Source organism: Neofelis nebulosa, chromosome 5 (genome assembly GCF_028018385.1).
Source record: "Neofelis nebulosa isolate mNeoNeb1 chromosome 5, mNeoNeb1.pri, whole genome shotgun sequence".
NCBI classification, from domain to species: domain Eukaryota; kingdom Metazoa; phylum Chordata; class Mammalia; order Carnivora; family Felidae; genus Neofelis; species Neofelis nebulosa.
This window is the reverse complement of record NC_080786.1, coordinates 45,842,940-45,864,083: the sequence shown is the minus strand read 5'-3', so window position 1 is coordinate 45,864,083 and position 21,144 is coordinate 45,842,940. Positions and strand designations below refer to the sequence as shown.

The following is a 21,144-nucleotide window of genomic DNA, read 5'->3' as shown; positions in this document are numbered from 1 at the left end:
AAAAATAAATAAACTTTAAAAAATAAAAAATAAATAAAAAAAAAAAAAAGGAAGAATGGGAGTTGACAGAACAACCCATATAGTGTAGGCAAGCAGCCAACCATATGTACAAATTATTTCCTTGTATCAAGGACTTGAATATAAAGTACTTTTATTTTCTTATTAGAAACGTAGAAAATCAGATTATTTTGAAAACTAAGCAAAAACAGAAAATTCGTAATCACAATAGTGATTAGATAGCGAAACATCACAAGACCATAGTTCCTCTTGTTTGGTAAGAAAGATCTAGAAAGGGAAAACTAGACCACCAAATATTAATTAGACAATGAGGGGACTCATTTTTAAATTTCTGAAACTCTAGAAATTTTTAAATCTTTGAAGCTCATTTGATTTTAAAACTGCATAGAAGTCTCCATTAAAAACACACAACAAAATTTTGCACAGTAAGATATACATTATATTCAGCACCAAGAACTTTGGATTATGATATAAGCTAGGAAAAAAAAGAAGCATTAATTCCCCAAAACTGGTCAATTTCTTGTTTAAGATCTAGAAGCAAAGAACTTTACTTACATAATGAGGGGGCCTGTGTATCTAAAAATCTTAGTAGCACATTCTGGAAAACAGGCAAACTAGATCCAGCAAGAGAGGCTGAAGAAATGGACTCCTTCTCATCCAAGACCTCTGATTCACCACATCTCTAAGATTAAAAATAAACAAACATAGTTAATTTTGGAGGACAATGTAGTCACAATGGATCATGAATTTGTCAGTTTTTTATTAACAGTTAAATTCTCAGAAAAAACATGCAGAATTAATTGCGATTAATTCTCAATTGTACTTTATTTGAGGACTATGCATCACAGGTAAATATAATTTCTGAAAGTGAGGGACAACTAGGGACACCTAGGTGGCTCAGCTGGTTAAGGGTCTGACTTCAGCTCAGGTCATGACCTCATGGTTCCTGGGTTTGAGCCCGCAGGGGTCTCTGTGCTGACAGCGCAGAGCCTGGAGCCTGCTTCAGATTCTGTGTCTCCCTCTCTCTCTACTCCTTCCCCACTCACACACTGTCTTTCAAAGATAAATAAACATTAAAAAATTTTTAAATGGAAGTGAGGGACAACTACCCCCAGATCAACTGAAATGATTCCAAAGGACACCCATGAAAAATAGTATTGATGTAAATTACAAAGTCTGCACCACGTGGTATAAATACCTACTGAAAACACAGCATAATACAATAAGCTACTCGTTATCCCTATGCAAAACTGCTAAAATAATTTGGGGCTGTCATTTTTAAACAGCTCATATAGTTAACTGTATATACCCCCTCTGAGAAACATTTGGGCATGTATACTCGGTTTAATATTTTTGTGTTTGTTTTCACTAGTAGAGTGTATTTACGATTGTCTTTGGGGAGCGTTGGGAAGTGTGGTGTCAAATGACAGAGCTAGGAGAACTCCTCTGATACATTTCTTTCACTCATCACATCACCAATTAAGATCTCTTAGAACCCGTGGAATCTCCATAGTTCAAGAAACCTATCTAAGGAAGCTCCCTAACTTCTGCATCCAAGACAGAACTTACTAGAAGACCAGAAAAGAACCCGTTGAAAGAGAATCAGAACCCTGTTTTCTATTCTTTTCAATATCCCTTCAACCTTCCCACTTTCATTATCTATTCCTTAATATATTATTTCATTAAGATATTACTTCTCTAATCCATCCTCTCTTCACCAAATTCTGAAACTGGTGATGTTCAATAGATACCAATTATCTTTTTTTTTTTTTTAATGTTTATTTTTGAGAAATTGCAAAAGAGACAGAGTGCAAGCAGGGGAGGGGCAGAGAGAGAGGGAGACACAGAATCTGAAGCAGGCTCCACGCTCTGAGCTGTCAGCACAGAGCTCAATTAGGGGCCCAAACTCACAAACCATGAGATCATGACCTGAGCCAAAGTCGGATGTTTAACCAACTGCGCCACCTAGACAACCCTAGCAATCAATTATCTTAAACATCTCTGAAAGAATACATTCTTTAGATGTGGATACATTTACACCTATTAAAATTACAAAGTAATCTGTGGAAGCCTCTTCTGAAAGCAACTGTGTGTGCGTGTGCACACATGTATATGCTCATTCTAGAACACGTTGGAATAAGGGTAAACTAAATTTGACAAATTCAACCTCAGTTACTCAAGTCTGACCATTGCAATTCACTGTAGAAAAGTCCGTCTATTCATAGAAAAAAGCAATGAAACACCTTCCCTAATCTGCACGTTGTAAAATGGGCCATGAGTTTCACACCTCAACACCAGTATCTCCAAGCCCCAGCTTGAACAATGTGATCCTTTATATTTAGTGAACAGTGCTTTCCCAGCAAGAGGAGAGAAATGTCCATGGAAATATTCTTCCTATTTCAGCTTCACAGGATATAGCACTATTATCAGTAAGAGAGAGCCAGCTAAGTTCTCATCTGTTCATACAACATCTTTAGAGCATCTGCTGTGCACTGAACACTGTTCTGGGTGCCAAGGACAAGACAGTGAACAGGGTGGGTAAGGTCCTTATGGTCAAGCTTACATTGTAGAAGGTGATAGGCTGGCTTTTAAATAATAAGCCAATGAAACAGAGTGATATGAGAAACAGAGTGAAACAGAGTGATATGAGAAAGCGTGCCTGAGGGTGGGTGACAGAGGATCTTCCTGAGGAGATGACATGTGCTGAGGCAGGAATGCTAGAAAGAGACACTTCCTGCAAGAGGAAGGGCAGAAAGGAACTGGCCATGTAGAACTCGGGGAGCAGGGTGCCACCCAGGAGGATCAGTGGGACAAAGTCCCCAAAGCAGAAGCTGGTTTGGTGTGCTGGAGCCACAGGACAGCCAAGGTGGCTGCAGCTGTGACCCAGGGGAGAAATGCACAAAATGAGGTGGGAAACGCAGGCCGGGGAGGCCAGTGCAAGGCTCTGTGGACGCAGTTAAGGAGCCATCAGAAGTCTGAGTAAGGGAACAACGTGATCTGCTTCCAGGCTGCAAAGACTGCTCTGGCTGCTGTGAAGAACAAGGCGGAGGACGAGCCAAGGAGCCCAGAGGAGATGCCGATGCAGCAGGGGCGGGGGGTGGCGCTCAGACCACATGCATGGCTTCTCCTGGCTGTCCCTCCAGATCTCACTGGCAGATAAGAAGACTCGCTTAAATTTTTTCCCCTTCAGCACAAGTTAATGTTTGTCAAGTTAGCTTTGTTTTTTTTTCCCCCTTTATAATCAACTTCCGAGGCTTTAATTGCTCTCTCTGGGACCAGAATATAATCTCAAAACTAACACAAATTGGTATCTGTAATCTGAAAATCAGAACTGCCCCAAAGAAATGTTTCCAGATCGACCAAAATATTACATGGCTTTAAAATTCACAAAAGTTGGGACACCTGATGGCTCAGTCAGTTAAGCATCAACTTTGGCTCAGGTTATAATCTCACTATTCGTGAGTTCGAGCCCCGTATCAGGCTCTGCGCTGACAGCTCAGAGCCTGGAGCCTGCTTCAGATTCTGTCTCTCCCTCTCTCTCTGTCCCTACCCTACTTGCGCTCTGTCTCCCTCTCTCTGAAAAATATATATAAAAAAACAAAAAATTCACAAAAGTTGGTGTATATTATATATATTTGTGTGTGTGTATACATATAAATGTATATATGTGCATGTGTATCTTAACCTCATCAAGGGAGATGTCTTTGTTCTAAATCAGGTGTTAAAGTTTTATTTTAAAAGATACAATTTCAGGGTGGATCAGTCAGTTAAGCATCTGACCCAATTTCAACTCAGGTCATCATCTCACAGTTCGTGGGATCGAGCCCCACATTGGGCTCTGCACTGATAGTGCAGAGCCAGCTTGGGACTCTCTGTCTACCCCACCCACCCCCCCAAATAAATAAACACTAAAATAAATAAATAAAAGATACAATTTTAGGGGCGCCTAAGTGGCTCAGTCAGTTGAGCACCTGACTTGATTTCAGCTCAGGTCATGATCCCAGGGTCATGGGATTGAGCTCTGCATTGGGCTCCACACTGATTCTCACTCTCTCTCTTCCCCTCAGCTCCTCTCCTCTGCTCACTCACTCCTTAAAATTTATATTAAAAAAAAAAAAAAGGCAAAAAAAAAAAAAAAAGATACAGTTTTAAACTAGTCCAGAATACAAATTATTGGTTTCATCAACTTAGAGGGATCTTGTATGTAGTCTTTAGGTGAAAGTATTCTCCCTTTTTCCTTGAAGAGGGAAAAAAAATTTAAAAAAAGCATAAGGAGTATTAAAAAAAACAAAACAAAACAAAAAAAGAATCCTCCCCAGAACAGTTATTTTTAAATGATGGCATCTGACAACAGAAAGAAAAGTGAACCTACCTCTGCTTCGATTTCCGCCTGCCTCTTCTCCAAGAGTTTTGCCACAGCCATGGCCCTGTGCTTGCCTGACCGTTTGCAGCTCACCGCCCATTCACACAGCAAGGTCACCACAGCTTCATCATTGGGGGCGACCTACAACCAAGAGAAGAGGGCAGCAGCCATGTGACATGCAGCATTCACCCAAGGACGGGATGCAAGCCCTGGCACGTTTAAAGCTTTAAAGCTTTCTCGTATTTTAGTACAGTCATTTTAGAAAGCGTTCCTAAATCGTTTTCAGTTCAAGTATAAAGAGTAACACTTCAGTGACAAGGAAGGAAACCAGTTACTGGAACAGTCGAATCCGGGATGACTTCAAGAGAATTCATGTCTCCTTGTATATGCCTTCATTGACACAGGACCATAACCTAGCTCCACTGATCCTCCATCAAAGCCAGGAGGAAAGGAAACGGACCACTGAAAGTCAAGAGCAGAGGTTACCAATGCCAAGCACCCCCTCCACCATTTACCCTCTCCCACTTTCACACTCACAGCCTCCCTCAGTACCTAATCTTAACATGCCAGTTTATCACACCACCCACTCCAACAAGGCTGGAATGCTAACCAAAGACTCACTGCATTAGAAAAGATAAACATGAAAAATGACACCCATGCATCAAAAAGGAACAAAAATTAATGCAGACACGGCTAATGGGGGATAGTATATCCTGGGTCTACGTAGGGCTCAGCACCACCACAGGAACTACGCGCTGTTGTTACCAAGGCCTAGAAATGGGTACCACAGACTGAGGATCACAGGGACTTATGTTACATGAATTAGGGACAGGCAGGAGGAGGCAAGTTGGGAAGATGAACCATCATTTTGTGCAACCTTTCAGAGGATCCAAGCCAACCAATGGAATATCAATTTCAAGTGTCTAATATTTGTGCAATTCTACAAACACTATGCCAGAAGAGTTAAATAATTGCAGTATTGGCATCATGTGTTACGTGAGAAGTTCTTAACTTTAGAATCCATAAGCTCGGGGCGCCTGGGTGGCTCAGTCGGTTGGGCGACTGACTTCGGCTCAGGTCATGATCTCGCAGTCGTGAGTTCGAGCCCCGCATCGGGCTCTGTGCTGACAGCTCAGAGCCTGGAGCCTGTTTCAGATTCTGTGTCTCCCTCTCTCTCTGACCCTCCCCTGTTCATGCTCTGTCTCTCTCGGTCTCAAAAATAAATAAACGTTAAAAAAAAAAAAAAAATTTTTTTTTAAAAGAATCCATAAGCTCAATTAAGATTCGAATAGCTATAAACACACTCCCAGGAAAAATATGCATACATACACTCACATAAACCTAGCACAATTTTTCAGAAAGTCATGGACTCTGAGAAGAAACGCAAGAATCCCAGGATAAGAATCCCTAGTCAGATGGTAGATATTACCCCACAATTCAGATCATGAAGATCAGTTTATTACAAGATTCTTAGTCATCTACCCTAACTTTGGCTAAACCCATGTTGACTCATACCAAAGAAATATTATCTAGGACAGATCTCAAAAGCATCTCTCGGTCTCTTCATTTAACACAAGAGAAATAATTCGATTAAAATATATCAAGATTGAACATAACATTTAAAAAATAAAGCAAACTAGAGGGAATGTCTGCCTGGATTCAGTCTAGTCCAGAGAAAAGTAAAAATATCAAAATAAATTCAGTGAAGCACCACATGCTTACATTTCAATTATTGAGAAAAGGGGTTACCGAAAAATAACTCCCATCAGTTTTTAATAAATCAATCTAGTCAGTAATGTGCATCATATCCACATTTATAAAGTTTTAAAATTTTCTTCTGCATCATTAAAATAAGATGAAAATATGCTACAAAAGAATAAATGACTCACCTAAGTAGCAGGCTCTGCTTGACCTAGAGATGCACAGAATTGCACACATAAAGGAAAACACTTTTAAAAAAAAAATTTTTTTTTAATGTTTATTTTTGAGAGAGACAGAGACAGAATGCGAGTGGGTTACGGGCACAGAGAGAGGGAGACACAGAATCTGAAGCAGGCTCCAGGCTCGGAGCTGTCGGCACAGAGCCCGACGCGGGGCTTGAACTCACAAGCTGTGAGATCATGACCTAAGCCAAAGTCGGAGGCTTAACCAACTGAGCCACCCAGGCGCCCCAGGAAAACACTTCTTTTTAACACATTCACATATGACCGCTGGTTTGGGGTAATGTGCTAAAAAATAAGCCCCAGGAAGGAGTTAATTCACTTGCAAAAGCACTTATTAAGTACCCATGGTAAGCAGTGAGGAAACAAAAATTTTTAAAGATCTGGCTCCTGTTCTCAAAAAGTTCACCTTCTAGAAAAAAAAAAAAAAAGCAGAAAAGACAGCTGTATCAAAGCTACAAAACCTGAGACCTGGCTGCCTCAGTCAGAAGAGCTGTGACTCTCAACCTCGAGGTTGTGAGTTCAAGCCCCACAATGGATGTGGAGGTTAGGTAAATAAATAAGTAGGTAAATAAACATTTTTTTTTAAAAAATGTTTTGACAACACAAAGGAGGAAGTAATTAGGTCCGGCTGTCTGCACCTTCCATTATCTCATAGGCAATGAGCATCCGTCAGTCTCACCTTACAGACATCTGAGATCCTAAGTTGGAGACAGAAGGGCCTTCAGTCTGCCTGCCAGAGCTGTGGTCTCAACTTGTAATTTTTAGGAATTAAGTGAATAGTGTGCTAAGAAAATCCAAGGATTTAGGTTTTTGAAATATAAAATTTTATTACAGAAACTTTCTTGTACTCCCATCAATTACACCTATAATCTATTTTCAACCAGTAAGTATTTTCCGATACTGGCCAGATTCAATGAGTGCCAAGTCCACTCCTTTTGGAATGTCCAATAGACTGCCAAATAATGCCAGTCTTTCCAGGAGGTTCTGGGCCTATTTAAAAAAAAAACAGTAGGATGTTACAAAAGATGTTTTACTACCAACTTCTCAGAAGATCATCCTGGAAAATCAGGTCACATTATACCAATTTGAAAGCACACTGTCCCTCCTATATGAATAATTATATACTTATGTATTTGGGGCATACTATACTTCATTAGTTCATTATTAAGAAATTATTAGTTATAAGATACATTCTGATAATTTTATCATTTTTCAAGATAATTTCCCACTCAAAACTCTCCCTCCACCCCCCTACTAATTATTATGAAGTTTTGGTTCTCATTTTAAGTGGTTTTTAACAAGAGGCCTTTTCTAGATTCCACTATCAAAAAAAAAAAAAAAAAAAAAAAAAAAAAAGGAGGATAGTCTGCCTATTTAACCACCAGTTCCTGGGTATATCCCATTAGACACACTCAACGTGCATACAAAGAAACATCTATGGCTCATGTTCCTGACACACAGATCCTCGCACCCTGCCCCTAACTGCTCTGCATCAATCAACTTTTAGAAAATTAGAAAATTGTTCCCATTTGTCTGCCAGATGCTATCTTACAAATTAATTCAAATAACTGTCAATAGGACATCATGATTTTAAATATGTAAATTGAAACACATTCTCACCCTACCAACAAATCTCTAAAAATATTAAGCTCCATTTCTTTCAAATAATAATTGTTTGCTAAGTGCAATTTAATAAATATTACTTTAACACACAATAACTCAAAGGCAAAAACTTGGGGAAATTTAGGAGTTCAAGATATGAATTACAGTCCCTGCCTTCAATGAAATGGCAATTAAGTGGGACAGACATAAATGAATACAAATAATCTGGATGCACGAAAAAGGAAAATTATCTCAGAAAGTCAACATTTAACAGGAGCAGAGGCAGAAGACTGAGGGGAATTATTAAATACTTCCTTATAGAAAGTGGCTTTCAGGAAGAATCTTGCATAAGGAGTTAAATTTCAAAACAGAGATTAACAAAAGGAGAAACAAATATGTGGGAGATAGAACAAGGTCCCCCACCCCCAAAGATATCCATATCCCAAAGCCAGGACATGTGAGTACGTTATCCTAAAGGACCAAAGGGACTCTGTGGCTCCAGGAGTTGAGAGGAGGAATTACCCCAGATTATTGTGTGGAACCAATGTAATCACAGAAGTGCTTTCCAGGGAAAGAGAGGCTGGGTAACAGGAGGACACAGATTCTCCCCTAGAGCCTCCCTAGGAATGCAGCCTGAAGGACAGGCTGATTAGGGCCCAGTACGATCATTACCTCCACAACTCAAGAGAATAAATTTGGGTTGTTTTCAGCCACTAAATTTCTGATAACACACTACAGCAGCAAATAGGAAATTACTTCAAAGCAGTTTTAAACAAGCACATAAAAAGTGGCAAACACAGGTGTAGTTCAAGGATTTAGAGCAGAGGACTACTGGTTAGTTAGCAAATATAGGAAGGCTACATACAGTTAAAAATCTAGGAGGGGCGCCTGGGTGGCTTAGTCAGTTAAGAGTCTCACTTCAGCCCAGGTCATGGTCTCGCGGCTCGTGAGTTGGAGCCCCACGTCAGGCCCTGCCTGTGCTGACAGCTCACAGCCTGGAGCCTGCTTGGGATTCTGTGTCTCCCTCTCTCTCTCTCTCTCTCTGCCCCTCCCACGCTCACGCTCTGTCTCTCTCTCAAAAATAAACGTTAAAAAACAAATTTTTTTTTTCATCTGGGAAAAAAGCCACACTGAAAAAGAGTACCATGAGACAGGCAGCAGTCTCATTCATTCATTTACTTACTTACTCATCAATAAATATGTCCTGAATACCTACCAATGCTAGCCCCTTTTCTAGGCACTAGATATAGTCTCACATGCTACTTTTTAGGAATAAAACTTGGCAATTCCCTTAGAAGGTAATTCCTACTGTCTCACAACAGTCTTAAAAATGTTCAGATCATTTGCTCCAATTATTCTGAGAATATAACCCAAGGAAATGATCTTCAAGTACAAACATATGAGGGCCTAGTTATCAGTGAAGCATGATACCACAACAATCCCCCATTCTAGCCCCAGCAGCCAACAGATTCCCTCTGAAATGTGGAGACACATAACGGATCAAATCAGAGCAAACAGGGTAAGCTTACAGGAAAGAAAGGTCCACAGGGAGGGTTCAGAGCCAAGACAGTTTGTCTTTAGCAAAGAAACTATGGGAATTTTTACAGTGGTTGCTTGGTTTGTATTTCTGTTTTTCTGCAAAGTGATATTTTGATATCTAATTAAAGATGTATAAATATGGAAGGCAGACTGGAGAGGCCTGCTCCTGAACCAAGGAAGGGGAAGTCAAAGATGCATGATTACTGGTAAGGCTCGAATCCCCTCCAACAGCATTGTCCCCTCTCAAAGAAGGTCATCTCCCCTCCAGCCCACCCTTCTTCCAGGAGAAGCATCCCTACTTCTTCTAGGGTGACTGCTCCTCCTCCTGCCCCAGAAGATTCAAGGAGGGGCACCCCATCCTCTCAGTTTTATTGCACATTCTGGATTGGGGTCTTCAATAGGCCATGAAAATTTCAGGCAATTTTTTGGTCACAAGGGGGAAAAAAAAAATCACTCCATCAGGTACTCATCAGGTACACCACTCTGTGCTCAATCTTTTATAAAGCATTCTGGATACTAAGAGACTAGCCCTGACCAGATGAAACTCTGTCTATTCTGACCAAAAATCTATTTTTCAGAATAAGTTTTCTGTAGTACACATTGATTATTCTAGTCGTTACTAAAGTCTTAGCACTTATAACTGACCAAAGCAGACACAACAAAAATCGAAAATTGAAAGTTCTTGACCTTAAATATAAATCTTTTCAGACACTTCTAAATGAAAATTTAAAACATAAAATAACATAGTATGGACTTAATCACTCTGAAAATCACAAAGATATCTTGGAAAATTTACAGGTGATAATGTAGATAATTAACATTTATTGAGTGCTTACTCAACTTACAGTCAGGCAGTGCAGTGCGTTTCGGGAATTGTTTCCTTTAATCTTTCCTACCTATTAGCTAGTTATTATTTTTATCACCATTTTACAAATCAGGAACCCAAGGCAAAGAGATGTTAAATAGCTTGTGCAAGATCACTCAGCTAATTAATAAAACTCTTGCCACAACGTCAATCTTGGAAAATGAACTAAGTTAAGTGCAGCAACACAGTGTGTCAAAGGAACTCAGGAAGTCACCTTGACCTTGCTCCAACAGTATACAATGGCCTTCTGTGTGAGCTCCAAGCTTCTCTGGGCTCTTCTTCCTCCACTCCTGATGCTTAGAAAATCATAATATTCTGCTCTCTTGTGCTATAATATCACTTCCATGTAACATGCATCTTTCACAACATGGCTTCGTGGTTATTAGATCTCCAGCTACTGGTTTCAAATATCCATTAGGAAAAGGAGACAGACCTCTGAGAGGTACTACAGGAAAGTCCTTTACCACTTCGAACACCATAAAGGAGAGTTAGAGTCTTCAGGGGCAGAAACAGACAGCTTTTCATAATGGTACTTGGTAATAGAGAATAAGACTTTAACAGTCCATAGCACGCACCCCCCAGGCGACAACCACACAGAGACAAACAGGACACAGAAGAATGAGTGAGTGAGTGAGTGAGTGAGTGAGAGAAAGACAGAGAGAGAGAAAGTGAGCCACAGCACATAAAGTTAAGGCCAGAAAAAAAAGCACCAAACCAGGGCATCAAGAATCTGAATTCTAGCCATGGCATAAATTAAAACATGTTAATCATGGCCAGAATAATACTAACAGTTGTAAATTTCCAGCCACAGGTAGTAGCAGAAGTAATAATTGAAAATATTTACTGAGCGGGCAGTGGGTGTTTCACACACGTCATCTCTAATCTCAACAACAAACTCTGAAGTAGGTGGCGCTACTCCCATCTGACAGATAAGAAAACTGGGCTGAAGACGGCCAACACAGATCTAAAATGGCAGAGCTAGGAAGCCTAATTCCAAAGTCCATTCTTTCTGCCACTCCTGTCATCACTGAATCAAGATCCCTGTGAGGACAAGCAGCACCGCGGTTACCTGGGAATCTCTCAGGTGGCGCGCGCGCGCGCACACACACACACACACACACACACACACACACACGAAGCCTGCTGCCCAGCTCCACTCCAACCAGCCACTGCCACCCACTGTTCCAGCCAGACTTCTACCTCTCTAGAGATAAGCCAGACTTGTCATTGAACGGACATGCAGAAAATGAAACCACAGGAATGAATTACCAAAGACTTTGTTCCTCCTCTAATACTTGCTAGACCAGATGCTCTTGTAAGTCAAAGATTTGTCTTTTGCATGGTTTTGTTTTCAGCATCTACCACAGTGTCTGGCACATAGTAGATTCAACAGTTATTTGTCATCATAGAGGAAAAGCAACTCTGTATAACATGAAACCCAATGCAAAAACAAGGTTAAGATGAGGGCAGACAATGGTGGGAGGAGTTTATTTTGTTCCCCTCCCCCAGCCTACACATGTACTTACTTACTATGGTAAAAGTATCTGACAATCTACCAGCTGGTTAAGTGTCAAGTACCAGAAGTATTTTCATTCCTAAATTAATGAGTCAAGGATGCTGGTCCCAACATTATTATTTAGCATCATTCTGAAAGATTTAGCCAATGGGAAGAAGGAATAAACATTTGAAAGGATATGGCAACATTACTAGAGTTTGCATAGAATGATTATCTCCCCCTACCAACCCAGTGAACTAGAAAACTTTATTAGATTAAAAGACCGAGTATCGGGGCGCCTGGGTGGCGCAGTCGGTTAAGCGTCCGACTTCAGCCAGGTCACGATCTCGCGGTCCGTGAGTTCGAGCCCCGCGTCAGGCTCTGGGCCGATGGCTCGGAGCCTGGAGCCTGTTTCCGATTCTGTGTCTCCCTCTCTCTCTGCCCCTCCCCCGTTCATGCTGTCTCTCTCTGTCCCAAAAATAAATAAAAAACGTTGAAAAAAAAATAAATAAAATTAAATTAAAAAAAAAAAAAAAAAAAAAAGACCGAGTATCATGACTAGAACAAAAACAAGCAAAAAGCAACAGACAATATTAAGCCGTGAGGGAAGAAAATCCTGCAGAATAGTTTGCAGAACGTAATCCATTTATGTCCTCTGACCTTTTACTAAGCATTCATGTATATGTACACAAATGCCCAGGAAAATATCCAAAGGATATGTTCCAAAATGAACAGTGGCTACTGCTCATATATATATAACGACTGCTTTCTATACAGTATGCCCTGTTCTAATGCTTTCACTACCGTGCCATGACTGAGCAAACTAAGGCCTGAAGGTTACATAACTTGTTAAACGTCTCCAAGTTACTAGGTCATAGACCTAAGAGTCAAACTCAAGCTATCTGCTCCACAGATGGAGCTCTTGCGCCAATATACTCTGGTTCTGAGCAGAAGAATGGGACAAGGGTCTAAACTGTGGCTAAAGGGCACTTGATGATATCTTGAATGCATCACATCCTATGTGTACAAAACTCACAAGACACCTGAAATTAATAACAGTGTATCATACTGCACTGTATTGTAATACCATACTTCAAAACATAAAAATATTTCTTTAAAAAAATGAAAAGCAAATCACAAGAATGATTTCTATAATGAGGATAAACAGGACAATGCATGGACACAAAATTCAAAACCAGTAATGTCTTCAAATAATAGCATTGTTCATCTAGCCTCATGAACTTTGGACACACCCACAGTGGTAAAATACTGAAATCATTATAAACTCTGTTGCAAATAATCTTCATTAGTGGTGCTATCCACATCTATAATAAAGATATCCGAAATGTGAAGAAGGCCCTCATCATCAGGGAGATTGGTAATATTTTTCCTTTCTGGAAAAGATCAACTTGATAGATTAAGCCTAATTCAATTTTTATTCGGTCACTCAATAACCTAATGGTTTATAGAAACTAACCACAGGTCTTCTCTAACAGACAAACAAGGGAAAATAACTGACAACTACATCTGAGAGCCAGGCTTCCTCTAGAAATTAGAAGATCCTTGAGATTGTCTGCTATTTTAAGAAATTTCTTAATATACTACCTTCATTATATAACAATACCACAAAAGGGAATGGGAAAAACCAATGACTCATTACTATAAGCAACAGCAAACTAAAAGAACTTGAGATCATATACCGAATGAAGCTTTTCAACAGCTTTCTGAGACTAAAAGGACATGTTTATAAATGTGATTAATCACTCTTAGTCAACATTAAACAAAATGGCCATATCTAGATTAAAAAGTCATATTATGGCACCAATAAACAACAAGGGATAATACACAGAGTAGTGATATTGCATATGGCTTGCAACCTGAGGCACATTAAGAAGATCTGGAAGAATTTCAAGAGTTGCATTAAGTTAAAAAGTGGTCTAAACTGCTAACAGAACATAAGCCTGTTGTATACGATCACTCAGAATCACCATAAAAAGCACTAAGACCAGGACTATTAACCACAAACCCAGAAGACTTAAATATAAATAGTATTCACTTGTGAAAAATCTTCATAAATACGAATATGAGTGATTCCCTATGTACATTTCCAAAAGATATTTGAGATGGCTGGTTTTTGATGAGGAAAAAAGGCAGATTCTCCTAGGCTCTCATCCTTAGAATCAAAGTTGATAGTCATTAGGTTTTAAGACATCTAAGAAACAAAACATATACTATGACAGCAAAAAGGACTTTTTTTCTTTTTTTAAGCAGCAGTTAAAAATAACACAGCTCTGAGCTCTGAGAAGGTAGTAGATAAGAAAACAAAATTAAAACAACTCCTCTGAGTATATAAATCAGCTGTCATTAATCTGCACTGTGCCAAGAAATGAATTTGCTATTCTTCAGTTAAATCATCAACATTTAAATACAAACGGAAAAAAAATAGAGTTTTGAGAACTATGAAATTGCATGATAACAGAAGTCACACAGGAGGTGAATTATAAAGTAAATCCCTCCAAAAGTCTTTGAAAAGTGTCAGGTCTCTCATAGTGAATTAATATGCAAAAGTCATGACTGTAGAGGGCAGTAAGCTTTATGGCTTGCCTCTTACGAAAAAGGAAAGGAATCTACAGATGAGAAGAACAATAAATTTCTAAAACATGGTACTAGGTTCAATCCACTTGACAACCAAAGTGATCCAGCCATGAACATAACAACTGACATTTACTAGGTGGTACCCTATGGGACCAAATGGACTGGATTCTAGTAGTAAGGCCATTGTGCAGTGAGAATGACACTGAGGGAACAAGGAACTAGCCTGAGACCACCCAGCTACTCGACAAAGCCAGGACTCAAATCCAAGTCTGAATCAACCTCAAGGTTGTATGATATACTCTAAGGGTCAGCTTTCCCAACTTGAAGATTGGCATTTTCTAACATAAATATTGTTTACTCTGTTGAAACTGTCACACTTTTAAAAACCAAAGATTATTCCTGCAAACAAATACGCCAATATTAATATGAAAACTCTTTGTGGCAATTACAAAGGTTGTTTTTTCCATCCTTCTTCCAAAATTTCATCTGACACTTGTTTATTCAACTAGAATTACCTGAATTAAATGAGTTTTTTAAGTGGTACAAGGAACAGAATGTGCTAATTAAAGGGCAGGGCACCTGCGTGGCTCAGTCAGTTAAGTATCCGACTCCTGATTTAGGCTCAGGTCATAATCTCAGTTGTGAGATCCAGCCCCATGTTGGGACCCATGTCAGGTCCTGTGCTGGGCATGGAGACTGCTTAAGATTCTCCCTCTCCCTTTGCCCCTTCCCAATGCATGCACATATGCTTGCTCAAAAAAAAAAAAAAAAAAAAAAAAAAAAGAATGTATTAGTTAACAGTTGGGCTCTGGAACCATTTAGGATCTCAATCCCTATTTCCCCACCAGTGAGTTGGTCACTAGCTTGGACAACTCACTCATCTGCTCTATGCTTTGGTTTTCTCATCTGTAACGCAAGAATTAAATTTTTTTTTGTTTCACATGTGTCTCACTGGCCAAGGAAAAAATAAATGAGATGGCACAATACACTTAAAACGGGCCTAGTGCTTAAGACATACTCAGAAAAAGTCTGAAGAAAAAAAGACTGGTACACAGGCTCAGAAACAATCTAATCCAAGAGGCCTACCACACTCTAAATGGATTCATTACCCTCTTTATCAGTAACAGCAAAGTCTAAATGTCTGTGCATGCCACCCCCCCCCCACTATGTTAACATAATTGCCCTTTGATTAATGGATTTACTTGAAGAAAGAAGAAAGTGGTAGCTCTAAGAGAGACCAGTAGGAAACCGTGTGACTTCCACGGTACAACGTGCTCAGACAGGGCTGTGATCAGCATCCTCAATTCTAAAATTTGGCACACACATCTCAGCAGGAAGCCAGCCAGATGTGCCATCCGTGTTGGCTTGACTTTTGCCACATTTGACTTTGTTATCTTGAGCCTTCATTTTTACAAAAAAATTTTTAACGTTTATTTATTATTGAGAGACCGAGAGACACAGAGCGTGAGCAAGGGAGGGGTAGAGAGAGGGGTAGACAGAGAATCCGAAGCAGGCTCCAGGCTCTGAGCTGTCAGCACAGAGCCCGACGCGGGGCTCGAACTCACAAACTGCGAGATCGTGACCTAAGCTGAAGTCGGATGCTTAACCAGCTGAGCCACCCAGGCGCCCCCTGAGCCTTGATTTTTAAAAGTGACTTTTTCTTACATTGGGAAGGAAGGAAGGAAGGAAGGAAGGAAGGAAGGAAGGAAGGAAGGAAGGAAGGAAGGAAGGAAGGAAGGAACAAAACATTAATAACAACAACAAAAAAAACAAAAACCAAAAACCCCTAAGCATTGAAATGAGCATCATCTCCTTTTCTACCTGGTGGTACTGCAGCCACCTTGCCTTGGGTTGGCCAGTCCCATCTGACTGCTTCCCTACTGTGGGTAAAGTCTTGGTAAAAATCAAATATAAAAAGCCTGACGGATCCTGGCTGTGCTTTATGGATGAATGGACTGTGTGATGGATAGTTGTTTGTGTGTGTGTCCACAGTGGTCCCAAGGAACCATATTCCCTCCATGTCTCCAGGTTTAACTGCCTCCCTACATACATGAGTCAGTTATAACAGCAGCTAGAGTTTACTCAGTACCCATCCACGTGCAAGGCACCATTAACCTTTCAGTGTTTTATCATTCTCACACCATCAAGAGCTAGAATGCCCTTTTTAAAAATGGGGAAATTTACTCTTACTCATCAAGAGTAAGTGAATTGTCCAAATACCACAAAAGAAATGCACCGACTTGCCAATTTTACACCTGAGAACTCTTCCGTTGGCCAAGCTCCTCCCTCCACATTCACATATTTTCTTGCGCATCTGAACCTGTACCATCGTTAGAGCTAACAGATTACAGCACTCACCCCTACCCTTCCAAACCCAATCTTACAGAGGCTTTCTTTCCAGTTCGCTGTCCCAGCAGCTTTTAAGCGAGCCCCTAAAAAACAAATTCAGTAAATGCTTCCTGAGGACCTGTTGGGCCCCAGGCATGGTGTTAGACACTGGTGATGTGCTGCTGGTGAGCAAAAGGAACACAGACCCTGACCTGTGGGGCTACAGACTTGCAGGAAGAAGAACATGGAACGTGGCCAGCAAGGACAGAAACCAAGATTTTCTTTTGCATGATGGTGGGAGTTCTTCAGCCACGCTGATACAAGGGCCAGTGCGGTCCCGGAGGCCTGTGCCAGGGGTAAGACAGCCGCTCTGGACTCTGGGCCTAGGCCTTTCAAAGAAATCAGGAGGAACTCAACACACCTATTCAGAGTGCTTCCTAACTATTCTGAGTAGGAAAGGAAGAGCAAACATGCAGATTCTCGGGTTTTGGCGTGTGACAGTTTGTTTTCACAGCAGGGCAAGAGGAAGTGCACATGCCTCCACCGCCACTCAGGCCTTTTCATTACTCAGGAGAAAGCTTGCTTCCTTGGGCACCAAAGAGAGAAGTGAAAAGGCAGCTCTTCCTGTCATCTTCAGACTTTCCCTTCTATCCGTGTCCCTGGGGGAGCCAACGATGCAGCTGGTTCTCCCTTCACACCCCACATAAACGGGGAAAGAAGCCAAGAGGAAGGAAGCGGTCTGGGTGCTGTGTGAAGCTGAGGGGCACCTCACCCTCAGCCTTCAGGTCAGCAACGTGGATCTCGCCTAAGGCTGCAAGTGACAGGCTCAGTCAGGACTTAGAATCGGAAGGTCCCCCCCCCCACCAACAATAGTCCCTCGTGTGGCACCGGCCTCTCTGCCCCCATCAGCCAGAGTAGAAATGGTTCTGAAACATTAAACAGGTAAATCAGTTAGCAAATGGTGTACAAAACACTCACCAGGAGTTGCAGAGTGAAAGTCATGTGGGCAAACATGGACAACAGACATGCAGCTTGGCCTGCAAAGTGTTTTAAAATTGGGAGAGTTTGAGGGGCACCTGGGTGGCTCAGTCGACTGAGCATCCAACTTCAGCTGAGGTCATCATTTCATGGTTTGTGAGCCCAAGCCCCACGTCAGGCTCTGTGCTGACAGCTCGGAGCCTGGAGCCTGCTTCGGATTCTGTGTCTGCCTCTCTCTCTGACCCTCCCCAACTTGTGCTCTGTCTCTCTCAAAAACAAATAAACATTAAAAAAAATTTTTTTAATTGGGAGAGTTTGTAAATCTTGATATACATCTTCTCCAGAAATGTTGAAGGATCAAACAGTGGGTCTACATTCCCAAGGAGAATCTGAGACAGGCCACTCTACTTAGAAAGGGCATGCCCCCTCCCCAGTCACGTCCCAGGGGCCCTGGATGCAACAGCCTACCATTAATTTGCACCACCTGCCTGGCCACTGTGCAACACAAGTCTCTGAGCCCTGTCCTAAGTAAGCACTTCACGTTTTCTATCTCACACTACACTGAATGGAAAATCAAGTAGCATAAATCTAGAATAAGCAAACATTGAGGGGGTTGAGGTTTATATTTGTGCTTCTCTTACAACAGTTGCCAAGCCCTAACACAGAAGCAGCAGCTGAGGATATGGGGGGCAGAAGGGAAGGCGTGGGTACAGGAATAATGCAGTGCCTGTAGAATGAGCGGAAGCATGCCACAGGCCTAGCACAGCCCATCGTGGAGCACACTCTCACTCTCGTGACCGCAGTCTAACCACAGGGCAGGACAAAATCCTCAAATGCCTTCATCCCATGCACTACGGTTTTCAGTGGGCTTTGGCCAAATACTGAGACTACTTAGACACGCAAATCTGAACTTCAGACTCTGCATCCCATCTGTACAGCTGCTCCTCCCCTCCCTACAAGAAAGTGGAAAGAACTAGATTTCCTTTTAGCAGTTCCAGAGAAAAAGGAATCAAGGAGACTGAAGTTCAAGTTGCCTAAGCAGATGTGGGAAACCAGGATGTGCAATCCAGGGCCCAGGCCTGCCTAAATACAACTTCAGCAAAAGTAAACCTCAAGGTCTTTGCAACTACAGAGACTGGTCCCTTCTTATATTATCTTTCATGCTAAGTCCTAACACAAATTATGAAAACAAAAAAGGGGAAACACATTTTCAAGAAATGAGACATGTTTTTGAATCCTAACCACGCCACTTTATACAACTCCTTCTAATCAGGAAATTAGAGTTTCATCATCCTGGTTCTTCCAATATAATCGTAACCTACTAATAATTATTGCTCTGTTATCATTAACAGCAACACTTTTAACATATTTATAGAATGTTTCATGAATCTCAAAGTGCTCATGTCCCCTTAGAGGCAGACAAGGCAAATGCTCTATGCCAACTTAATATGTAAAGGCACTAAGGCACAAAGCCTACAAGTAACTTGTTCAAGGTCACACAGCTGATCACAGTTAATACAACTCCACAGCTCATACATGAATTCCAGGAATATATAAAGTGACTCGGGTGTCAAGAAAATAATAGACCTTGGTGAAGAGTAAACAGATGAAACACTGTCATCTGCCTGCATATACACACATACCTTGAAACACACAAACAGATGCCAAAATAAAAATTAATTTAATTAAAATTTAAGGTTAAATAATTAATGTTAAATATGTAAATGTCAATATTTTAAGGTTTAAAAATCATTCTAATGTTAAATTAACAGGATCTACCTAGTTCTTCTGATAGATTACTAAGAAAAGGTGACCAGTCTGAATTACAGGTTTAAAATGTAATTTGTGTATTACTCCTAAAAGAGTGTGATAACCACAAAGCAACCACTCACAACACATCTTTCCTTAGTTGATTCAACATTCAATGTAATTACTCCTAAATGGGCAACATTGTGACATTCCTTCCAATGAAGTATGTCAGTGGAACACACAAGACCCTCAACCCTGAGCACATGTCGCCCTCTAGTGGCAAGCACCTCTCAGCATCCTGGGTGGAGACGTTGCTCACTGGAGACAACAGTGTTTTAGAGAGCTTACAGAGTGATTTTATTCAAAAATACAAAACGTAATTTCTGCCCTTGGTAAGAGATGTACCATGATCTCTTAAGAGTGCTAGTGAATAACTTTAGTCTCTGTGGACGAATGAGGCATGCAATTCTGAAGTTGGCCAGTTCATTCACTATAAAGTTGTAGAGTCAAGCTAACCACAAAACTCAAGGGGTTTGGGTACAGCTAAAATGCTCACAAGGGAACAATGCAGTCTTTACTCAACTCTCAGTGCAGAAAGCTTAGCAGTCCAAAAGGACACCTTGAATTTTAGGTATCCCTATTTTCCTTCCACGTATCTTAGTTTACGTATTGAAAACCTTAGTACTCTCGCAACCTTTTACCTAAGTCTTTATTACAAATAGACTTTAAGGGTTCCACTCCAAAAGAACACAGTAATACTCTAACCTATGTCAATAAGCAGAGTACTATGCAGACTTTTATAATCCGTGTGCTCCACAGAAGCACCGAATGAAGCATTGCCACTGAGACTTCACAATGAATTAGAAAATTCACTCGGGGCGCCTGAGTGGCTCAGTCGGTTAAGCGACTGACTTCGGCTCAGGTCACGATCTCGTGGTTCGTGAGTTTGAGCCCTGCATCGGACTCTATGCTGTCAGCTCAGAGCCTGGAGCCTGCTTTGGATTCTGTGTTTCCTTCTCTCTCTGTCCCTCCCCCACTTGTGCTCTTTCTGCCTCTCAAAAATAAATGTAAAAAAAAAGAAAAGAAAAGAAAAAGAACATATACTCAGTCTACCTCACTCAACATTCCAATATCCTACTGGGCAGCAGTGAACTTGAACCTTATCTTCAAGAAGCCAGGGGATGACACAAATTATTCCAGAAAGAGGAATAACCTAGAACAGGTTCACATCAGGTTCACATAACGGTATATAAGGAAAGTCTGGGGGTTTTTGTTTCCATTGTCTAATCTCTCCTTTCCACATATGCATTCCCAAAAGCTAGTATGGAAATCAAAGATAATAGTAATCAGTTGACTAAGGTGTTCTTTGAAGGTAGGTACCATGTCTTAAAACTTACCTCTCTGTTCCTGGTGCCTAGCACAACCTGGACATACCATGGGTGTTCTCCATTGTAAAAATAAGACAAACTTCTTCATTCTCCCAAAATAAGGTTAGGGGGGAAAAAACTGGAAAACCTTTGTTTATAGACCGTTCAATAATGAAACAATCTACTCTAAGAAAGCCTAAAATAATAATTGTCTGTGATGATAAATTTTATGTGTGAATTCAGCTAGTCCATGGTACCCAGTTTTTTGGGTCAAAATTCAGTCTAGATGTTGCTGTGAAGTT

General features: G+C 40.8%; 1 protein-coding gene across 4 annotated transcripts in view; it reads right to left on the bottom strand.

Annotated features, from left to right (window-relative positions):
* Positions 1 to 21,144, bottom strand: part of MED12L (mediator complex subunit 12L) — a 332,574-nt gene that overhangs the window by 235,611 nt on the left and 75,819 nt on the right. For all 4 annotated transcript variants that reach the window (XM_058730222.1, XM_058730221.1, XM_058730223.1 and 1 more), the window contains 2 exons: positions 4,391 to 4,522; positions 574 to 700 (listed from right to left, as the gene is read on the bottom strand). In XM_058730222.1, coding sequence (XP_058586205.1) covers positions 574 to 700; positions 4,391 to 4,522 — 259 coding nt within the window. The remainder of the gene's footprint in view (positions 1 to 573; positions 701 to 4,390; positions 4,523 to 21,144) is intronic.